Source organism: Panthera tigris, chromosome D1 (assembly GCF_018350195.1).
Source record: "Panthera tigris isolate Pti1 chromosome D1, P.tigris_Pti1_mat1.1, whole genome shotgun sequence".
Classification (NCBI taxonomy): Eukaryota; Metazoa; Chordata; class Mammalia; order Carnivora; family Felidae; genus Panthera; species Panthera tigris.
The window spans coordinates 54455036-54477998 of NC_056669.1; the positions used below are offsets into that span (position 1 = coordinate 54455036).

General features: G+C 38.8%; 1 protein-coding gene across 10 annotated transcripts in view; it reads left to right on the forward strand.

The window, feature by feature from the left end:
* Positions 1–22963, forward strand: part of GDPD4 (glycerophosphodiester phosphodiesterase domain containing 4) — a 191102-nt gene that overhangs the window by 49958 nt on the left and 118181 nt on the right. For 8 of the 10 annotated variants that reach the window (XR_006208000.1, XR_006207999.1, XM_042957376.1 and 5 more), the window contains 7 exons: positions 3603–3662; positions 10962–11060; positions 11132–11225; positions 12074–12148; positions 12919–13064; positions 13437–13519; positions 17275–17431. Coding sequence is in view for 8 of the 10 variants with exons in the window: in XM_042957376.1 (XP_042813310.1) it covers positions 3603–3662; positions 10962–11060; positions 11132–11225; positions 12074–12148; positions 12919–13064; positions 13437–13519; positions 17275–17431 (714 nt within the window). In the remaining 2 variants the exon portion in view is untranslated. The remainder of the gene's footprint in view (positions 1–3602; positions 3663–10961; positions 11061–11131; positions 11226–12073; positions 12149–12918; positions 13065–13436; positions 13520–17274; positions 17432–22963) is intronic. The other 2 variants (XM_042957380.1, XM_042957381.1) reach the window with 2 other exon arrangements.

A 22963-nucleotide genomic window follows, 5' to 3' on the forward strand; every position in this document is an offset into this window, starting at 1 on the left:
TTAGTATCCAAATCATAAAAAGAAATTATCAAAGACAACACCCAAAATGCAAATAATTCAGTTAAGAAATATTCGGGGGGCGCCTGGGTGGCGCAGTCGGTTAAGCGTCCGACTTCAGCCAGGTCACGATCTCACGGTCCGTGAGTTCGAGCCCCGCATCGGGCTCTGGGCTGATGGCTCGGAGCCTGGAGCCTGTTTCCGATTCTGTGTCTCCCTCTCTCTCTGTCCCTCCCCCGTTCATGCTCTGTCTCTCTCTGTCCCAAAAAATAAAATAAACGTTGAAAAAAAAAAAAAAAAAAAAGAAATATTCGGGAGACATGAATAGACACTTGTCCAAACAAGATATCCAGGTGTCTGACAGACACATAAAAAGATGCTCAACATCACTCATCATCAGGGAAATACAAAGCAAAAACCATGGTGAGATACTACCTCATACCTGTCAGAGTCGCTAAAATTAACACAAGAAACATTAGGTATTGGCAAGAATGTAGAGAAAGGAGAACGCTCTTGCACTGTTGGTAGGATTGCAAAGTGGTATAGCCACCCTGGAGAACAATATGGAGGTTTCTCAAAAAGTGAAAAATAGAACTACCCTAAGATCCAGCAATTGCACTATTAGGTATTTTCCCAAAGGATATAAAAATCAGATTTGGATAGATACATGCACCTCAATGTTTATAGCTGCGTTATCAATATTACCCAAACTGTGGAGAGAACTCAAATGTCCGTTGACTGATGAGGGGATAAAGAAGATGTGGTGTGTGTGTGTGTGTGTGTGTGTGTGTGTGTGTGTGTGTGTATTTACAATGGAATATTACTCAGCCATCAAAAGAATGAAATCTTGCAATTTGCAATGTTGTGGATGTAGCTTGAATGTATTATGCTAAGCAAAATAAGTCAAGTCAGGGAAAGACAAATACCATATGATTTCATGCATATGTGGAATTTAAGAAATAAAACCAATGAAAATATGGGGTGTGGAGAAAAAGAGGGAAACAAACCTTAAGAGACTCTTACAGATAGAGAATACACTGAAGGTTGATGGATGGATGGTGGTGGGAGATGGGCTAGATAGGTAATGGGCATTAAGGAGGGTGCTTGTTACGATAAGCACTGGGTGTTATATATATAAGTGATGAATCACTGAATTCTCCTGAAACCAATATTTCACTGTATGTTAACCAACTGGAATTAAAAAAAAAAATTGAAACACACAAAAATACCAAATGCTATTCCTCTAGTCCAGGGGCTGAGTACATTTTAGCAAGTATTTTGGCAATATTGACCGTCTCTGTTGCTGACATAGTGGTGTAGTGTGGTATGAGAAATTCAGGCCAAGTAAGAGAAAAGTCTGTAGAAGTGGAAAGCTTATGGGAGGATAGCTTTCAGGTAATGGGAGTTTTCCAGTGTGCACTTACACATAGGACATACATATCTTTCTCTGATTTCAAAATTCCCTTTCCTTAATTTTTTTAATGTTTATTTGTTATTTTGAGAGAGAGAGAAAGCACGAGCGAGTGGGGGAGGGGCAGAGAAAGGGAGACACAGAATCTGAAGCAGGGTCCAGACTCTGAGCCATCAGCACAGAGCCTGATGTGGGGCCCAAATCCACAGACTTTGGACTGTGAGATCATGACCTGAGCCAAAGTCGGTATCCCAACCAACTGAGCCACCCAGGCGCCCTGATTTCCTTTCTGATATAGAAAAGCCCAACCCCCCAAATGCATTGCCATTTGCATTTTTCAGCAAATTTGTTAATCATTATATGAATGATAAGTGCTGAGTATACAGTGATCAACAAAATATATGCAGTTTCCATTTTCATGTAGGGCACTTCAAAGAGATTGGTATGAGATGTAAAGTTATAGTAATGTCTTAATGAGTTTAGACTCTAGTAGGGCAACTAAGTCACAGACAAAAGTAGCTAACACAGGCAGAGCATTATATTTGTCATTAGGCCTAAAAAAAGTTCTGCATGGGTTCTGAAAAGGAAGAGGCAACTTGCAGCCAAGAAGATTAAGTAAGACTTCTTGTAAGAGGTGTCACTGATGGGATGTGGGATTTGGACATGTGTATATGGGGATCAGGGAAGAACATTCCAGGCTGTGGGAACATCAAGACAAAGTTGGCAAGACAAAAATATGGAGTGTGACTAGATCAGAGGGAAAGGTCAGTTCTGTTAGAATGTAGAACATAATGAAGAATAATTGGGAACCAGGCTCAAAGGACAGATAAGCTTGTGACAGATTTTGGAAGGTCTGGAAAGTAAGACTAAGCCATTTGGCATAAGTCAGATTTCTATTTTAGGAAAACCATCCTGGAAGTTGTGGTGTGGAGGGTGGCTGTAGGCAGAGAGGTTGGATAGAAACTTTTCTTTTTAATGGGGAAAATGCAGGTGAAAGATGTGCTCTGAGCCAGACTCTGGCCACTGAATTGTATTGCTTTTATACACAGTGAACATGAAATGAATGGTATCATTAGCTTCTAAGGTGGGAATGAGTTCTAGTGTCTAATAAAGCAATATATTACAACAAACTTTCTATTTGGATATAAGCAGTAGCAACAACAATGAACAAAGAGGAAAACCTGAGTTCTATCTCTGTCGTTAGGTTACTTTGTAACCTTGGTCAAGTTGTATACCCTTTGAGCCTCAATTTCTTTTCTTTCAAATGAGAATGATATTTAATAAAATGACATTTTATGGGGCTGGATAAAGAACAAATGAAATAAGATACATAAAATTATTTTGATAAAAAGGTTAAGAGCTTTATAAAGTCCAACTCTTGTTAATATCCTAAGTATCTGAGGGTTCTGATTTTGTTTGCATCTCCATACTGACTTGGTGACTGGCTAGATTTACAATCAAATCTAATCGAGATTTATTGAATAAATACCAAGGGTTAACAACAGTGGTTAACAGTTGTAACAATGGCACTGGTTTCTCAAGAAAAAGTTTTTCTATTTTTAAATTTTTTGTTTTTCTTTTTTTTTATTTTGAGAGAGAAGAAGAGCAAGTGAGTGAATGCGTGGGGGAGGGGCAGAGACAGAGGGAGAGAGAGAGAATGCCAGGCAGGCTCTGTACTGTATGAGGGCTCAATCACATGAACCATGAGATCATGACCTGAGCTGAAACCAAGAGTCGGATGCTTAATTGATTGAACCACCCAGGCACCCCAAGAAAGAGCTTTTAAATAACCAATGGAAGGGCTGGCCCTTGTCCTCTCTTTTGTCACAAGTGGGTCTAAGTCATACCAGGAATACAGTTCACCATAGGGAAAATAAATTGGTAGGAACTCAGGAAGGATATCAGTGTGGTGATTGTTATGAACTACCAGAGGCAATAATAATTTTCGGGGTTGCTGGTGAAAATTGCGAATAGAAGGTGACGTTTGAATTGCCTTTGAAGCATCAGTGGCATGGGGAGGGAGAGCTTTTCAGGCAGAGGGGCAGCATGACAAAGTACCAGAGGCTGACAAGTGCAGGTATAGCAAGAAGTGAATGTAATCCTAGACTCTGAAAGGAATTTTGAACTACAGAACAGTGCTTTGGACAGCAACTTGATTTCAAAATAACCTCCTTTTTCTTCTTTGCTTTTCCAGGTACTTGCATTTTTGTTGGTTTGGGAAGGGTATGAACTATACCTGCACTGGTGTCATAAGGTAGGACACTGAACCTTCGTAGGAGACTTTGGGTCAGGATTGAATGTGCCTCTTAGGCACTCAGCATGAATTAGAGTCACCTTTTCTTTCATTGTTCCTGTTAGAAAGAACTGATCTATTTACACTGTTTTAATTGAAAGAATTCAATTTCTAACATGTAACTGATTTACTGAAGGAACTGAACTCAAACTTTGTTTTCTCACCACTTCTTGTTAAACTCACTCTGTGACTCTGCTCTTCCCATCCCAAAAATGTCTTAGGCAAGCTCCAGTACTTTCTCAGTCCTGTAGAAAGTTGCAAAAACATTCTTATTTCAGTCATTAAAAATTTCTGTTCATTGTAATAACCCAAACTTCAACATTATAAGACTTTTCCTCTCCTTCTTTGGGCCTGACCCAGGCATGGAAGCCTGCAGTGATAGTGAGAGTGTGATGGTCCTTTTACCTCTCTTTCACCAGAATAGGGCCCAGGGAAAGAGGAGATAGGATAAAAGAACGTGGTTGCACAAGGATGGGCAAGAGGGTCATCTGGAGTTGATGCTGTCAGGACCAGGTAAATGCACAGTTGTTGGCTATTTATGCCACCGGCTTTTCCTGTGTGTATTTTCAGAGAACTTGACTGCACCTTTCTTGGTGCAGAAATATCCCCAGAAATTTCTCTCTTGAGGTCTTTTTGACCCTCCCTTAGTTTGGAGCCCTTTAAAATTGACTTCTGAATGATGTCTCTCAGAGGATCATATCTGGTCTACAGAAAAGTAGCATCTTTGCCCCAACATCTGTGGACATGGCTCATTTCCAACTAGCCTCCCTCATTTTGTTCTGCCACGGGCTTGAGCAGCTCCAGCCACAGCCTCTTGCTTTTTTATAGTCTTTTCAGGCATGGTTTGATACCATTCATTGTTTTTCCTTAAACCTAGGAACATACCAAACTCTGAGTCATCCCCTTAAATTTCCTCTTACTCAAACGAGAAGTATGAACTGGAAATGTAAATTTAAGAGTTACTAGAAAAGATCGAAATTGAAGTCATAGGATCTTATGGGGAAAGTATGTAGATTGAGAAGTGAGAAAATAGGCCTTATTGAGATCACCAACGGTTTTGGATTTGGGATGCCATGATCAGTTAGTCACTACCAAGAATCCTGTGAAATCTAAAAAAGAAAACAAATGAATAGACACAAAGTCAGTCCAATAAATGCAAAGAACAAACTGACGGTTTTAGGGGACGGGAGTGGGAAGTTTGGCAAAATGGGTGAAGGGGAGCAGGAGACACAGGCTTCCATTTATGGAATGAATGAGTCACAGGAATAAAAGGTACAGCATGGGGAATATAGTGGTATTCTAATAGTGTTGCATGGTGACAGATGGTAGTTACACTTGTGGTACGCCCAGCATAAAATAGAATTGTTGAATCACTAAGTTGTACACCTGAAACTAATATTGTGTATCAGCTATACTCAATTTTTAAAAAAAAGAATCCTTGTGAGTAAACCATTCTGATTGCCATTCCAGGCTTGTGCCTATTTTAGAAATCAGGCTTACCTTGCTTCTGGCAGTTAGTGCTGCTACTTGACCTCTGTCACAGCAGGATCTCATTATTGCCTTGGAAATCAGGAAACCAGTTTCAATGGCAGTATCTTTCACCTTTATTCAGGCATAGAGATTTAGCCACTATAGTACTTTTCAAGGATACTGACACTTTCCTCATTAGTGTATTTTTCACTGTCCTCTGACACCTCCCATAAAATATGGGAAATGGGTTACCTGACCATAGGTGATAGCATTCCAGCAAACTTTTCTCAATAAATCTTTGGATTTTTCTTCCTATATTACAGCAAGAAACTGCTGGCACCCCAATTTCATTAAGCATAGGCCACTAATGAGCCAAGGTTTCAGGTAACCAAACAGTTAGAACCACTTTGAGATGTGTAATACCTGGATTCTAGTGTATTCAATTCAGAATCTCTGGTAAGTGCACTCCTATCAATCAGTTTAGCCTCATCTAAAATGTCTAGCACCCTTAGGATTCAGTGCCATAAATATTCTATAGGGGTTTTGGTCAATGTAAATTAACAGAGCCTTTGGACTCTGGGATCTAATTCCAGTTATCAGTCTGTAGGAGATGAGAAGTGATGGAAGTGGGGAATGAGAAGAGTTGGCATCCTCTTGGCAGGTAACTACCTTGGTTGTGTCTTCAAACCGGACTTGGGAGGAGAGACTACTTCTATTAGCAAGGGAGATTCTGTAGGGCTTGGAGTTTCAGTTTTAGTATACTTAGAGTAAACCCAGAAGGAAAGGGTTAACATTAAGCCTATAACCTATTCCTCTTCTACCCAGGGATTCTCAGGGAGGAATGAATGACCTCGATCAAAACTTAATAATAACCCAACCTACTGATAAACACACTAAGGATATTTGTTAGCCAAAAGGCAATACAGAGTCCTTGTCAATGAAAATTTCTGGCAGAATATAACTGCTAGATATAAATCAGGGTTGCTTATTGTAAATAATCCTGGAATTTATGGATATATACACATATCTAGGTATGTATCTATGTATAGATATATATACATGTGGGAGACATGGCCGGCTGGAGTTGTATAATTAGTGGGATATAAGATAAGGATGCCCCATAACCAAAAAGGCTCCTTCTTTGAAGCAATGTGTTCATATAACTTTGCTCAAAACATACCTTACACTCGGAGGAAATGAAAACACTAATTTCAGAAGATATATGCTCCCCTGTGTTTACCGCAGCATAATTTACAGTAGCTAAGATATGGAAGCAGCCTGAGTGTCCATCGATGATAGATGAATGGATAAAGAAGATGCAGTATACATACATAATGGAGTATTATGCAGTCATAAAAAATGAGATCTTGCCATTTCAACAACATGGATGGACCCAGAGGGTATTATGCTACATGAAGTAGAGAAGATAAATACCATATGATTTCACTTATATGTGGATTCTAAAAAACAAAACAAATGAACAAACAAAAAGCAGAAACAGATCCATAAACACAGAGAACAAACTGGTGGTTGCCAAAGGGGAGGGAGTAGGGGATAAGCAAAAAGGGGGAATGATGGACGGAGTGGGAGGTCTAACTTCCAGTTATGGGATGAATAAGTCACAGAGATGAAAAGTGGTACAGAATAGGGAATATAATCAGTGGTGCTGTAATAGTGTTGTGTGGTTGGTAGATGGTGGCTCTCCTTGTGGTGAGCATAACATAATATATAGAGAGACTTATTCAATCATTGTGTTGTACACCCAAAACTAATGTAACATTGTGTGTCAACTATTTCAATGAAAAAAACACACTCCACATTTTAAGCCACAAAATCAGAATGCATCCTTAGACATTTTTACGAGTAGCTGCATTTGAAAGGATCACATTTCCCCAAGGGAATATGTTTTATATGTACCTTATAATTGCCTGTATCCTTTGAATCATTAGTAAGTTTGCTGTTGAGTAGATCATAGAACCCAAGAGATTTATGTGAGTCTGCCTTGACAAACCTTTGTGTTGGGATGCTTCTGTTTTGTTAATAGGTTATTTAAGACTTTTGTATCTATGTACATAGGAGATTGGCATATGCGGGCATACCTTATTTTACTGTGCTTCACTTTATTGAGGTTTTCAGATCTTGTTTTTTTACAAATTGAAGGTTTGTGGCAACCCTGTGCCCAGCACGTCACTGGCACCATTTTTCCAACAGCATTTACTCACTTTGTGTTCTGTATCACATTTTGGTGATTCTTAAAATATTTCAAACTTTTTATTTATTATTATATTTTTTATGATGCTCTATGATCAGTGATCTTTGTGTTACTATTGTAAATGTTTTGGGTCACCATGAACCACACCCTTATATACGATGGTGAACTTAATTGATAAATGTGTGTATTCTGACTGCTCCACCTACTGGCCGTACTCTGGTCTCCCTTTCCTCAAGCTTCCCTATTCCCTGAGACTTAATATTGAAATTAGGCCGATTAATAGCCCTATAATGGCCTCTAAGTGTTCCAGTAAAAGGAAGAGTCCCATCTCTCATGTTAAATCAAAAGCTAGAAATGCTTAAGCTCAGTAAGGAAGGCATGTCAAAAGCCGAGATAAGCCAAAAGCTAGGCCTCTTGCACCAAACAACCATGCTATGAATGCAAAGGAAAAGTCCTTGAAGGAAATCAAAAGTGCTATTCTGATAAACACAAGAATTATAAGAAAGCAAAAGAGTCTTATTGCTGATATGAAGAAAGTTTTGGGGCGCCTGGGTGGCTCAGTCGGTTAAACGTCTGACTTCGGCTCAGGTCATGATCTCGCGGTCTGTGAGTTCGAGCCCCGCGTCGGGCTCTGTGCTGACAGTTCAGAGCCTGGAGCCTGTTTCGGATTCTGTGTCTCCCTCTCTCTCTGCCCCTCCCCCGTTCATGCTCTGTCTCTCTCTGTCTCAAAAATAAATAAACTTTAAAAAAAAAAAAAGAAAGTTTTAATGGTCTGAATAGAAAATCAAACCAGCTATAGCATTTCCTTAAGCCAAAGCCTAATCCAAGAGGAAGGCCCTAACTCTCTTCAATTTTGCGAAGGTGAAGAGAGGTGAGGAAGTTGCAGAAGAAAAGTCTGAAGCTAACAGAAGTTGGTTCATGAGGTTTAGGGAAACAAACTGTCTCCATAACATAAAAGTGCAAAGTGATGCAGCAAGTGCGGATGTAGAAGCTGCAGCAAGTTACCCAGAAGACATAGTTAAGATAATTCATGAAGGTTTGTGTTGATTTGCTTCTGTTTTGTTAATAGGTTATTTAACAAGAGATTTTCAATATAGACAAAACATCCTTTTATTAGGAGATGCCATCTAGGACTTCCACAGCTGGAGAGAAGAAGTCAGTGCCTGGCTTCAAAACTTGAAAAGACAGGCTGACTCTCTTGGCTGGTGACTTTAAGTTTAAGTCAGTGCTCATTTACCATTCCAGAAATCCTAGGGTACGGGGGAATTATGCTAAATCTCCTCTGCCTTTGCTCTATAAATGGAACAACAAAGCTTGAATGGTAGCACATCTGTTTACAATGTGGTGTACTGCATATTTTAAACCCACTGTTGAGACCAACTGCTCAGAAAAATTTTTCCTTCAAAATATTACTGCTCATTGACAACACTTGGTCACCCAAAAGCTCTGATAGAGATGTACAATGAAATGAATGTTGTGTTTGTGCCTGCTAATCCAACATCCATTCTGCAGCCCATGGATCAAGGAGTCATTTTGACTATCAAGTCTTATTATTATTTAAGAAATACATTTCATAAGGCTATAGCTGCTGCAGACAGTGATTCCTCTGATGGATCTGGGCAAAGTAAATTGAAAACGTTCTGGAAGGATTCAGTATTCAAGATGTCCTGAAGAACATTTGTGATTCATGGGAAGAGGTCAAAATCTCAACATGAACAGGACTCTGGAAGAAGTGGATTCCAACTCTCATGGATTACTTTGAGGGATTTAAGACTTAAGTGGAGGGAGTAACTGCAGAAATAGCAAGTTGGTAGAAATAGCAAGAGAACCAGAATTAGAAGTGGAGCTTGAGGATGTGACTGAATTGCTGTAATCTCATGATAAAACTTGAATGGATGAGAAATTACTTTTTTTTTTTTTTAAAGAGAGAGAGTGTGTATGTGAGTGGGGAAGGGGCAGAGGGAGAAAGAATATCCCAAGCAGACTCCATGCCCAGTGTGGAGCCCAATGTGGGGGTCAGTCTCACAACCCTGGGATCATGACCTGAGCCGAAATCAAGAGTCAGACGCTTAGTTGACTGAGCCACTCAGGAGCCCCAAGAAGTTACTTCTTACGGATGAGCAAAGAATGTGGTTTCTTGAGATGGAATTTACTCCTAGGGAAGATGCTGTGAAGATTGTTGAAATGACGCAAAGGACTTAGAATATTATATAAACTTAGTTGGTAAACCTGTGGCAGGGTTTGAGAGGATGGACTCCAGTTTTGAAAGAAGTTTTACTGTGGGTAAAATTCCGTCAAACAGCATCACATGCTACAGATAGATCGTACATGAAAGAAAGAGTCAATGTATGTAGCAAACTTCATTGTAGTCTTATTTTAAGAAATTGCCACGGCTACCCCAGCCTTCAGCAACCACCACCCGGATGAGTCAGCAGCCATCAACATTGAGGCAAGACCTTCCATCAGCAAAAACATTATGACTCACTGAAAGCTCAGATGATGGTTAACATTCTTAGCAATGAAGTAATTTTGAATTAAGGTATATACATTGTGTTTTTAGACATAATGCTATTGTACACTTAATAGACTACGGTATAGTGTAAGCATAATTTTTATATGCACTGGGAAAGCAAAAAATTCATCTGACTTGCTTTAGTGTAATACTTGCTTTATTGTGATGGTCTGGAATATGTCTGAGGTATGCGTGTACTTTTTCTTTTTTGTAATGTCCTTCTTGACTTTGGGTGTGAATGTTTTGTTGGCTATACAACACAAGTTAGAATGTGTTCCCCCTTTTTCTGTTCTCTGGAAGGGTTTGTTAAAGATTGGAAATATTTTTTCAATTAACCATTTAAGCCAGCAAAGCCTGGATACATTTTATGAGAAGGTTTAATTGTGGATTCAGTTACTTTAATATAGATAGGTAATGGAAAGGAAGTAACTGAACACTCTTTAGAGGGCAACACAGATGTAGAAAAACTACATTTGTTTTTAAAGGGGAAAAACTTAAAGTTATGTATTCTTGGTCTCAATGTTTTCTTTCTCTGTAAAAGTATGTAGTGTTCTTGCAGGAAGATTTTTTTTCCTTTGTTCAACAAATATTTATTGGATGCTTAGTATGTGCCAAACACTCTGCAAGGCAGTGAGGATATAATCAGAAACAAGTATTGTCCTTGATGCCTTGATGTTATAGTCCTTTGGGGGGAAACATACATTGTTTACTTGTGATTGTATTGAGTCATATAAAAAAGTAGTGAACATTTGTAATGGCCATTGCTGAAGTTGAGTGAGAGATGCCAAGCAATGTTGAGGGCTCAGCTGAGGCTGGAGATGATAAATTAGTAAAGGCGTCAAACCACATAGCTGAATAATTCTTTTCCAGCCATGCTGTCCTGCAAAGACTTGCATACAAAGAAGGTAAGTGAGTGGATCCAGTCCATATTGGGGGTTTGCAAGACAGATTAAAAGGATGAAGGAATGAGGTCCCTAACATTGTTGGGACACACATACAATTCCCAAGGAGAGTTCTGATTCAGTCTTAGTGTCTGGAAGTCAGGAGATCCTTTCTGTTTCCCCAGATCCTGATTCTGCTAATGATTCTGCTATGCTCGTTTGTTTTGTGGATTTTATGCCAACTCTGGCAAGAGAGGTGGCTGACAGCTGGGCTGTCACTGCAGGTAAGCATCATCCTATAGGTTTGGCACTGTCTGTCTAGATGTGTTTAGCCTAACTTTTGGCTTTCTCCCAGATCTTTGCTCCCTATATGCACCTGAGTGGCATAACTGTGATGGTTATCCTTTCCTGGCCTGTGGCCTTCTACTTGATCCATTTGGAAGAAGAAGGTATGTCATGTGGACGGAACCCTGCCTGATTCTTTCAGCTCAGACGTTAGCTTGTATTCTCCACTTAGCAAAATGCAAGCTTGGTAGATAGCCACCACTACACCTCTTGGAAATTCATTTAGCTTGTTACTCGGACGTGCTCTTTCTGGTCGAATTCACAACCATATGTGGCCTGTCAGCATTTCCCCAACCCAAAAGTCTCATAATGAAGAGGGATTCTTCTTCTAGAAAAATAAGAATTTTCTCTATGTTATTACATATTGTCTGATAATGGATTTAGGGTGGGGTGAGAATAGAGGTACATTTTAATTTGACCAGTGATGGTACAAGTCACAGTTCCTTTTGTTTGTATCACATATTACTAGTTTCGGCTAATGAACTTATGATAGGTCCAGATACCCCTGGTTCCATCCTAGTCGTTCAAAGCTGTCTCCTATGAGTCCCTGACACACCTGGGGACTTACAGCAGAAACAGCAATGTCTGCCTCTGCCACTGATTTCCTCTCCATTCTTTTCTTTGCCCTGATATCATGGAAACAAAAGAGAATCACAGCCTTATACTAAATGGTTTTGAAGTTATCTTTCAGCTGAAGTTATCTTTCAGCACCTTTACTAAAAAACACTAGGTTCTTTTCTGGGCATCTCTCTTTTTACTATTGCTTAAACAAGGAGTGTTTACTTCCTGACTTGTGGAAGGATGCAGGCAAAAGAAAGACTGGCTTGATCCTTTGCCATTGTGTGCTTGTACAAGTGTTTATGAGTAAGTAGTGGATTTTAGGAAATGTGTCTGGGGCAAGATCTTAAAGGGGATAATAATGAACTCTTCTTTTTCATTTCCTAAATTTTAGTTAGAATGAGAAGATACAAGATGATGTATGACAGAGAAACAGCCAAGGGATGTAATATACTCACAAAGTTGAGAGGTTAGAGCTGGAGATCTAGATTTACAAGGACTGGAGCATAAGTGGTAACTTAAAAATGTGCAACTTGGTAAAATTTTCAGAAGTCTAAAATAGTAAGTGTTGGGGGAATGGCCAGCGGTAACAGGTCTTGTGGACGGGCTTGGTGGGGGGTGAGGGAGAGAAGTAGAAGAGCAAATGCCTAATACTTACTGATTACCTGTTATGACTCATCATTGTACTATCAGTTCTGTGAGGTATGTTTTAGCAAGATAGCCCCATTTTTCAGGATGAAGAAAATGATGACCCAGAGAGGTTAAGCAACATGTCCTTAGTGACGCAATTACAAAGTGGTGGAGTCTGGCTTTGAATTCAGATTCACCTAGTGCCCCTTCCACTAATATTGCACAGGCTTAAATATGGGCACTTTAGGCCCATCTTTACAAGCTTCAGGGCTTTCTCAGAACCAGCCAAACTGCTCTTCCTCCTGAGAAGGTATCCCTTAACATTCTCTCTTCATCCTACCTCCTGCACAGTTCATTCCCTTGTAAATGTACAGTTCTAGGATTTCTTTTCTTAATAACAATGCTTGTATTTGGATATCCCTGTACCTTCAAATCACTGAAAATTAGTGAGGATGTGACAGAAATGGAGAGTAAATCAGCCAGTCCACAGAGTCTATGAAACCGATAGACTAGCTATTTACTGACTGCTCCTGGGATAGTTAGTTGCTTGGAGATAGTTCTCTATTCCTCTTCTGCTTTCTTCTCACTTCTTCTCTCCTAATTTTTCAGCTCTACAGGTGACTATTGGACTGCCTTTTTTCCTTATCCTTTTATGTCTGTATATTGTGCCATTGGGGATTCATTCTCCCTGCATTCAGGAGGAGGATAAATTGGGACCCAAACCAGACTTCTTTGGACATAGAGGTGCGCCCATGGTAAGTCTGAGAATAGTGAGTAGAGGTATGCATGGGGTGTGTGGATGAGAGAATGGGACCTCAGAACCATAGGAATCCCTGCAGAGGTAAAGGGGTTGGCTCGAAATGACAAGAAAAGGAGTTAATTGTAGAGGTTGGACTTGAACCCAGGCCAGCTAACTTTTGGGTTTTCTCTGCTGTGCCCAGTGACATTGCCTCACATGAGCAGATTGAGTAGAGGAGAATATAAGGCAGGCTTTTTGAAAAAATTACCAAGGGATCCAGACTCATTTTCCTAAAGCACTTTCATTACTACATTTTCATTACAGCCATAAAGGAATGTTGGGAAGAGAGACTCTAAGGTATAGGGGCTGATGTTCTTTTCTTCCACAGTTGGGGCCTGAGAATACCATGATGTCCTTTGAGAAGGCTGTTGAACAAGGGGCCTATGGGCTGGAGAGTGATGTACAATTAAGGTAGGAAAGCAGGGGCTGGGGTGGGGAGGAGATAAGGCCAGTGCCATAGAAGACAAATAGTATGGCCCAAGATGTAGAGAGGGCAAGCCCTGGGAAGTTTCTCCTGGTGTTCATTTGGCACATATGCACATAGCACACATGCAAACCACTTCTTCCTTATGAACCATACATCTGTACCCCTGCATTCTCAACATAGTCTCATAAATCATATACATGCTATATGCTCTGTACATAATTCAAACCGTCCTCATTGCAAAGCATTCTAACAGTTTAACCCTATGCATTCTCTTAGCAACCTCCTTAACATTCCCTGGGAACCTACTATATTCTAGGCTTTCTTCCGAGTGCTAGAAAGAGGCAAATAAGAGGTAGCCATGCCTAAGAGATGTTGCCATCCAGTGAAGGAGACATGGCATATTTACAATAGCCAGAGTATAAAACCATTTGTGGTAAGTTCCTTCCAGAGATGAATAAGTCAAATGCAGTGGAACCTCAGTGGAGGAAAAGGCCACCCACCACCTATGGTGTGAAAAAGATCTGTGTCCTCAGAATTGTGTTTGTGTTGTCTTGAGGGAAAAATATCATTTTACCAATCAGATATGGGGAAAGAAGGTATTCCAGGTAGAGGAAACAGTTTATTCAAAGGCATCTGAATGAGAAATACAAGTTTGTAGATTAGCAAGCTAACCTGTATGGATTCTAAAAGTGATATGTTCTGGGGACAAGAGAGGCTATATGAGGAAGAGGTATGGCTGTAAGGCTCACTAAGGCTGGATCATGGAGATCCCTAAATGTGTAATAGGTAGCTATGGTAGATTTTAGAGGACAGGTTACTTTATTGTTTTAGAAAGACTCATCTGGCAGCATATGAGGGAGAGTTGTCAGGGAAAAGGGTAGTAGACTATAACAGTGTCCAAGAGAAAGCAAAAGAAGATGGATCAGAGTAGGGGTGAGGACAAAAAGACATGCTTTGCTGTAGAACCTATGTACCTGGGCAACTGGAAATAGAAAGGCTTCATCTGTACCATGGGTATATTAGATAATGTGGTGTATACAAATTCCCTTTACAGCCTTTCTGTGGAGCAAACAGAAGAGAAATTAACATTCTGTTTCACAGATGAGGAAATGTGGTTTGAACCTAGATTCAAATAAGGGAAGTGTGTTATTAAGGTTGTAAGGTTAGAATGTAAATGATAAAGCCAGAATTAAAACTAGATTTCCTGACCTCTGACTGGCATTCTTAATGTTAAATGACAACTGTTTCATGCAGAATGTTTGACTCGGGGTTAAAAATAGATATTCTACCAGAGCCCCTGGGTTCATTTGTTGAAGTGCCTGGTGGCCCTGGCATAATGTGGTAAAGGTGCTGAGCCAGTGAGCTCCTGGCTTACTGTCTTTCTCTCTTCTATTATTGCTGTGACTTCAACTTTGATGCAGATGATCCTTCCAACCCCTCAGTTTCTTTGCTGGTTGTCTCTGCACCATCCACGTTTATGGTCATACCCTAAAATTTATCATTACCAAAAATTGCATATCAGAGTCCAGTCAGGACACAAATACCACACCAGTAACTTGAACAGTAAAAATGTAATATCAAGAATTACTAGGAAGTAAAATGTGGCTAACTACCAAAAGAGGTGAAAGGGAACCTGAGGGAGTATAGCTACTGGAACTTCTGTTCCAGATAAAATGGAGTAAGCAGATTCTCTATAGTTAAGATTAATTTTTCCAAGAATTACAAAAAAAACAACAACAAAAAAAAAAACTGGACAAAATTCACCTACTTAAAAGTGCACATCCTGCCCACTACTTTCAAGAGCAAGAGACATAAGTGACTTTCCTAACACACAGAAACAGACACAGAGAGCTAGGCAAAATGAGGAGACAGAGGAATATGTCACAAATGAACAGGATAAAACCACAGGAAGAGACCTAAGTGAAACAGATATAAGTAACATGCCTAATAGAGAATTTGAAGTAATGATCGTAAAGATACTCACTGGACTTCAGAAGAGAGTGGAGGTCATCAGTGAGACCCTTAAAACAGAGATAGAAAACATAAAGAACCATTCAGAGGTGAAGAACACAATAAATAAAAATACACTTGATGGAATAAATAACAGGTTGAAAGAAGCGGAGGAATGGCTTAATGACCTAGAAGACAAAGACAGAGTAATGGGAGGTAATCAAGCTGAATGAATGAGAAACAAGAATCATGAAAAGGAGAATAACTTAGGGAACTCAGTGACTCCATCAAGCATAATAACATTCACATTATAGGTTTCCCAGAAGGAGAAGAAAGAGAAGAGGAGAGATAGAAAGTTTATTTGAAGAAATAAGGGCTGAAAACTTCCCCAATCTGGGGAAGGAAACAGCTATCCAGATCCAGGAGGCACAGAGATACCCCAACAAAATCAACCAAAATAAGCCCACACCAAGACACATAGTAATCAAAGTGGTAAAAAGTAATGATAAAGAAAAAGACTTAAAAGCAACAAGAGAAAAGACACAAGAGAAACCTTATAAGGCTATCAGCAGATTTTTCATCAAAAACTCTGCAATCCAGAAGGGAGTGGAATGATATATTCAAAGGGGAATAGTCTACAGCCAAAAGTACTCTATGCAGCAAGGCTATCATTCAGAGTAGAAGGAGAGATAAAGAGTTTCTCAGACAAACAAAAACTAAAGGAGTTCATGATCACTATGCCAGCCCTACAAGAAATGTTAAAGGGGACTCTTTGAGTGGAAAGGAAAGACCATTAGAATTAATAGGAAACACAAAAGCAGTAAAAATAAGTATTTCTGTAAAAATCAGTCAAGGGACTCACAGAACAAAAGGATGTGAAATATTATACCATATGCCTAAAACATGCTAGCCTTTAATGTTTGAGAAAAGGAGAAAAGGAGAAAAATGAAGGAGGGTAAAAAGAGTGTTAGTCCTTTAAATTTCCTGGCAGTCACTTTAGCCAGAAAGGGTGGACTTTGCAAGAGTGGGAGTAGGTACAACAATGGCTGCTTGACTTTCTGTCTACCCTTCTGTGTCAAAAAGCAACAAACAGTGACAAGAACACAGATCCCCTATATTTGGATTACAGGATTGTTTTTGCCACTCTGGCTCTCACCAGCTGCTGTTAAAGCTGCTTTTAGAACTATCTACAGTTTTTTGCCATGTGGCTGGAGTGGGGGATTGGTAGTTGCTACTGGGCTAAGACCTAAAATTGACCCAAATTAACCCCGATTTATGTGCAAGCCTTCCTATGGAAGTTGTAAGCTTTTAGTATATTCCAGAGTTCCAAAATAGTTATATTAGACGGAGTCTGCCAGTACAATTGTTGGTAGTTGGTGGAGCTACAGATTCCTGGTGCTTCCTACTCTGCCATTTCCCCAGCAACCTCTTTTCTTTCATTTTTGAAGGGTTTTTTTTTCAAAAAAATTTTTTGCAGTTTATTTATTTTGAGGGAGAGAGACAGACAGACAGACAGACAGAAAGGTGCAGAGAGAGAGTCCCAAGCAAGCTCTGTGCTGTCAGCACAGAGCTAGATGCGGGTCTTGATTTCATGAACCGTGAGATCATGACAGGAGCCGAGATCAAGAATTGGATGCTTAACCAATTGACGAACCCAGGCACCCTCATTTGGGAGGGAGTAAGGAACCCCAGTAAGACTTGTGACATTGATGGGCTTTCTGAGAAACCCTGTCCACCAAGGTGGCTGAGTTCAGCCTATCTCCCTCTTCTTTTCCCCTTCTGCCCGCAGTTATGATCAGGTGCCTTTTCTCATGCATGACAATGACCTGAGAAGAACAACCAATATTAGGAACGTCCAGCCAAATGCCTCCATCACACATTCTAGCTTCTTCCTGTGGAGTTTCCTGTCGACTCTGAACGCAGGCAAATGGTTTGTACAGTCACAGGTAAGACACATTCCCCAGCTCAACAAACCTGTACTGAATCCCTCTACTGTACGAAGTCATATGCTTCTCCTAGAAATAAAGACAAGCATACACAAGATTTCATCCCCGTTTGGTAGCAGAACCGTAGCATTGACAGGAGGGCTTTTCCAGAAATGCACCCGGTCTGACTGCTACTTTCTATATTCACTAAAAATTCTGAAGATGAACTTGCCAACTTACTTTTGTCATTTAATTCCTTTTTATCCAAGCATCTCATAAACTTTCAGTGTATCTACATTGTACATAGCATTTTCCTAGGCATTTTGAGTAGCTCACAATTATAGATGAGGCATACTGGGAAACATATTTGGGCTTGACTCCTTTTTATCATTCAATAAATATTTATTGTGTACCTTTTGGGTACTAGGTATGTGGAATACAATGGCGAATAAACACATACTCAGCCCTAATGGAGTTCACAGGCTAGAAGAGACAATTACAGTACACTGTGATAAGTACTAAACTAGAGTCCGATTGCTTAGGAGCACACAAGAGCAACTTCTAATTCAGTCTGAGGGATGGAGTTAGGGGAATCTTGAAGAAGGAGATAAATAGCCTAGTAAAGGTGTGGTAAAATATAAAGCATTGCTGTATACAGTGTAGTTTAAAGACAAGAGTGAATGCTTCCACTGGAGAGAGTTAAAGAATACTTCATGCAAAGGTATCATTTGATCAGAGGAAAGATCATTATTAATGGGAACCATGGGCAATGATGATGATGTGTTTCAGAGATTACAGTATACAGGAACAAGAGTGAAAATGGTGTGCATGTGTGCACGCATGAAAGAGGAAGAGAAAGATAGAGGGAAGGAAAGAGAGAAGGGAGGTAGGGAGGAGATGGGAGATAGATTTGGAGAACAACCTCAGAAAACATGCTGAGAGGAGATTATAGCAGTGCTTAAATAACTATAGAGTTAGAGAGTTTAGAATTATCCTGAGTATTTTAAAGTAGCTAAAATAAAAGGTCAGATTTGCAAATGGTCAAGATCAAACCTGCCTTCTCAAAAATATTAAAGAAAACAAAACAGCTTACAGTTTTCAGCTAATAATATGTCTAGAGGGAATCCATGGAACCTAAGTTATACCAATCAAATATATTCCTTTGAGAATTTGATTTTGAAAATAAACATCTGAGCATGGCAGAGAGCAGGCATTCATATTGCTAGCACCTGTAGCATCAGATATAGGGTGGTATGGAGTCAGCTGTTGTAATAACTCTCTTATCAGGTAATTATAATTAGGAAAGTAAGTCTTAAGGTATTTTTAATTGTGTATTGGGGTAGACTGGAATTTTACTTATATTTGATATTAATCTTGATAATTTACTGGATCCTTTTTCATGTAAAAATGGTGTTAAGTAAAGCATTATGTAAAAATAGACTTACCCATTTCAATTTCATTCTATTAACTAGTGTTAATAGAAGAGATAGCTGAAAGTGGATTTGTAATTACTGTATCTTCTCAGAAAACTTGTTCTTATAGGGGTACATAGCCTATAAATACTGTTTCCATCTGTGAAAATAATAAGATTACTCTGATATTCCAGGTTTCTGTGTGTATGTAGGCTCTTTGTGTGTCTCATCATACACGAATAAATAGACACATACAAACTAGCGATGTTCCATTAGAATGTATATATTAGAGGGGCGCCTGGGTGGCTCAGTCGGTTAGGCGGCCGACTTCGGCTCAGGTCATGATCTCGCGGTCCGTGAGTTTGAGCCCTGTGTCGGGCTCTGTGCTGACAGCTCAGAGCCTGGAGCCTGTTTCGGATTCTGTGTCTCCCTCTCTCTCACCCTCCCCCGTTCATGCTCTGTCTCTCTCTGTCTCAAAAATAAATAAACGTTAAAAAAAAATTAAAAAAAAAAAAGAATGTATATATTAGATTAGTTAGCCATAGTTAATGTTTTGGCAAATGTGTTCCAGATGAAAAGGCTGATACTGTTTCTGATGTATAATGTATGGCTCATAAATTCTTACTTATTTTCAGTGGTAGGGTTGGATATGTTATTGTAATACATTTTTGTGGATTTTTTTTAGGATTGATAGTTTTATTTTAGCATATTTAGGTGGCAGGCTTACACTATTTAGTTATACTATTACTATGGCTACTGGGGAGTATCCTGAAACCTGGAGTTCAAATATGGTTATCTAGGGGGCCTTATTTTTAGATTTAATGGTGATGTTTTCTTTGCTTGCATGCTGTGCAGTCAGGGGTGGTTTAAGTGGTATTGGCATGTGATTTAAAAGGTTTGGATATTTGGATACTTTTTCATAGCAAAGAGATTGGTTTTCTTTGTAAAGATTATTCAGGTCACTCTTCATTGGATTTGTATAATTGTGGAAAGATGATGGTGGTGAGTTGATCACTATTTGTTAGTATATTTATTATTCTTTAGATTCTTGGTGAAAATTAAATCGTTAATCTGATCGATAATGAAATAAAAATAGAAAAGTGCTGGTAATTATTCCTGAAAGCTCAGCTGAGTTCCTGTTTCTCCAGAAAAACCAACATTTCTGTAGTTTTCTTATATCCTTTTGTGAAAGTATAATTCTCAAAATGATAAAAATATAATTCTCATGCAACTAGATAGTGAGCGTAAATTTTATTTAGCACATAAATGAGAGAACAAAGCAGGATGGCAAAACCCACTCAAAAGAGAAGTGACAAACCAACATGCATATAGTCAGCGCAACAAAGAAATGCTGAAATTAGATTGCTAAGTTAGATACAAACTTAGTATATTAACTAAGTTACAATAAACTATACCTTTGGAGTTATCTTCTCTACCAGAAAAAATCATTTGTGTCTCTACTGGACAAAAATCATTTACATTTTTATCAGTTTTCCACAAGCTAACATCGAACTTTCCACAGTGTTGCCTTAATCAGTAGTAAATAGTAATTCAAACAAAGGTAAATTCATTCCCCTAAGAATCTGTTGACCCTTAGATGGGTTTGTTAAAGAATGTGCTAATGTGACACTGTATGGTCCAGCAATCAACTTTTTGCCTTGTTTCTAGTCCGAATAATTGAACAGTCTCTTTTTGTATTCATAGTTAACATCTATAGATTACTTAGAGTCTGGGCTCAGTGTGTTATTGTTAGCTTTATTGTGTTATTTAGCTTTATTAATTTACATAACTTTAGTAAGAAGGGTCATTTAACACACATAAGGATCCTTGTTGTATAATCAGCAAATCTAGAGCCAGATTGTGTTAAACAACAGCTAAGTCTGTCAAATTAAGTTCTGTCTGGAGATTATGTACAGAATCCAAAATTTTATTTTTAATAGTCCCTATCATTCTAGAGCTCTTTTCATCATTATTATTTATAAAATAAGAAATTCATTTCTACCAGTTTTGACCTATATGCCTACAACTGTGGACAAATTCCTTCTGCTAGGCAGTGACCTTTCTTACTACTTGTAATGCTGGGGCAGTGTGCGACAACAGATACAAGTTTGCTTAGGAAGACTTATGAGCATGGATTTCAAATATCAGTTACATCTATGTCCTAAACAGAGACTGGGGACTTTCATATCTGATTGAATGGAATATATTCTTAAATATGATCCTCTAGGTTTGGCCCTGATTGCACAGTTTGTTAAATTATATCTGAGTGAAAAGGAGGACAGATTTTTATTCAACTTCTGTAAATGACTGCAGTGCCATGAAAAGTAGAGACTCAATAAAAAGTAATTATATCTGAATTCTGTGGAGTCAGTGAGAACAAGATACTAAATACAAATAATTTTTTGCCCAAGTATAACAGAGAAAAGTTAAAATAGATTTTAAAATAGCAGTAAGTGGGATGCCTGGGTGGCTCAGTCAGGTAAGCATCCAACTCTTGATACTGGCTCAGGGCAAAATCTCACAATCATGAAATCAAGCCCTGTGTCAGGCTCCAAATTGAGCACAGAGCCTGCTTGGGATTCTGTCTCTCCCCCTCGCTCTGCACCTACCCATACTCTCTCACTGTCTCTCTGTTTCTCAAAATAAATAAATAAAACTTAAAAAAAATATCAATTAGTACACACCTATCAATAATTACTTGGAATGTAAATAGACTAAATGCTCCAATCAAAAGACATAGGGTGACAAAATAGATAAAAGCACAAGACCCATCTATATGCTGCCTATAAGAGACTCACTTCAGACCTAAAGACACATGCAGAATGAAAGTGAAGGGATGGAAAAGCATTTATCATGCAAATGGAAATGAAAAGAAAGCCAGGTAACAATACTTATATCAGACAAATTGATTAAAAAATTTTTTTGATGTTTATTTTATTTTTGAGAGAGAGAGGGAGACAGAGCATGAGCAGGGGAGGGCAGATAGAGAGGGAGACACAGAATCTGAAGCAGGCTCCAGGCTCTGAGCTGTCAGCACACAGTCCGACGCAGGGCTTGAACTCACAAATGCAAGATCGTGACCTGAGCTGAAGTTGGATGCTTAACCGACTGAGCCACCCAGGTGTCCACAGACAAAACTGATTTTAAAACAAGACCATAACAAGAGACAAAGAAGAATACTACATAATCATAAAGGGAACGATCCAGTAAGAAGATACAACAATTATAAATATTTATGCACTCAACATGAAAGCAACCAAGTACATAAAGCAACTAATAACAAACATAAAGGAACTAATTGATCATAATACAATAATAGTAGGGGACTTTAACACCCTATTTGCATCAATGGATAGATCATCCAAACAAAAAATTAACAAAGAAACAGTGCCTTTGAATGACATACTGGATTAGATAGATGTAACAGATATATTCAGAACATTCTATCCCAGAATAGTAGAATACACATTCTTCTCAAGTGCATATGGAGCATTTTCCAGAATAGTTCACATATTAGGCCAAAAAACAAGCCCCAACAAATTCAAAATGATCTAAGTCATATCGTGCTTCTTTTGACCACAACGCTAAAAAACTAGAAATCAACCACAAGAAAAACAAATCTGGAATGAACACAAATACATGGAGGTTAAATAACATGCTAATAAAAAATGGGTCAACAAAGAGGAAATGAAAAATATGTGGAAACAAATTAAAATGAAAACACAATGGTCCAACACCTTTGGATGCATTAAAAGCAGTTCTAAGAGGAAAGTTTATACCAATACAAACCTACTTCCAGAAACAAAAACAATTTCCAATAAACAACCTAACCTTACACCTAAAGGAAATAGAAAAAGAAGAACAAGACCCCAAACCAGTAGAAGGATGGAAAGAATAGAGATCAGGGCAGAAATAATTGAAATAGAAACCAAAAAACAATAGAAAAAATCAGTGAAACCAGGAGCTTGTCCTTTGAAAAGATCAACAAAATTGAAAAACTAAAGGTTTTTCAGACTCATCAAAAAAAACCACAAAAGAATAAACAAAATTCAGAAATTAAAGAGGAGAAATAACTGACACCAGAGTAATATGAAGGATTATGAAAGAATACAAAATTATATGCCAGCATATTGGACAACCT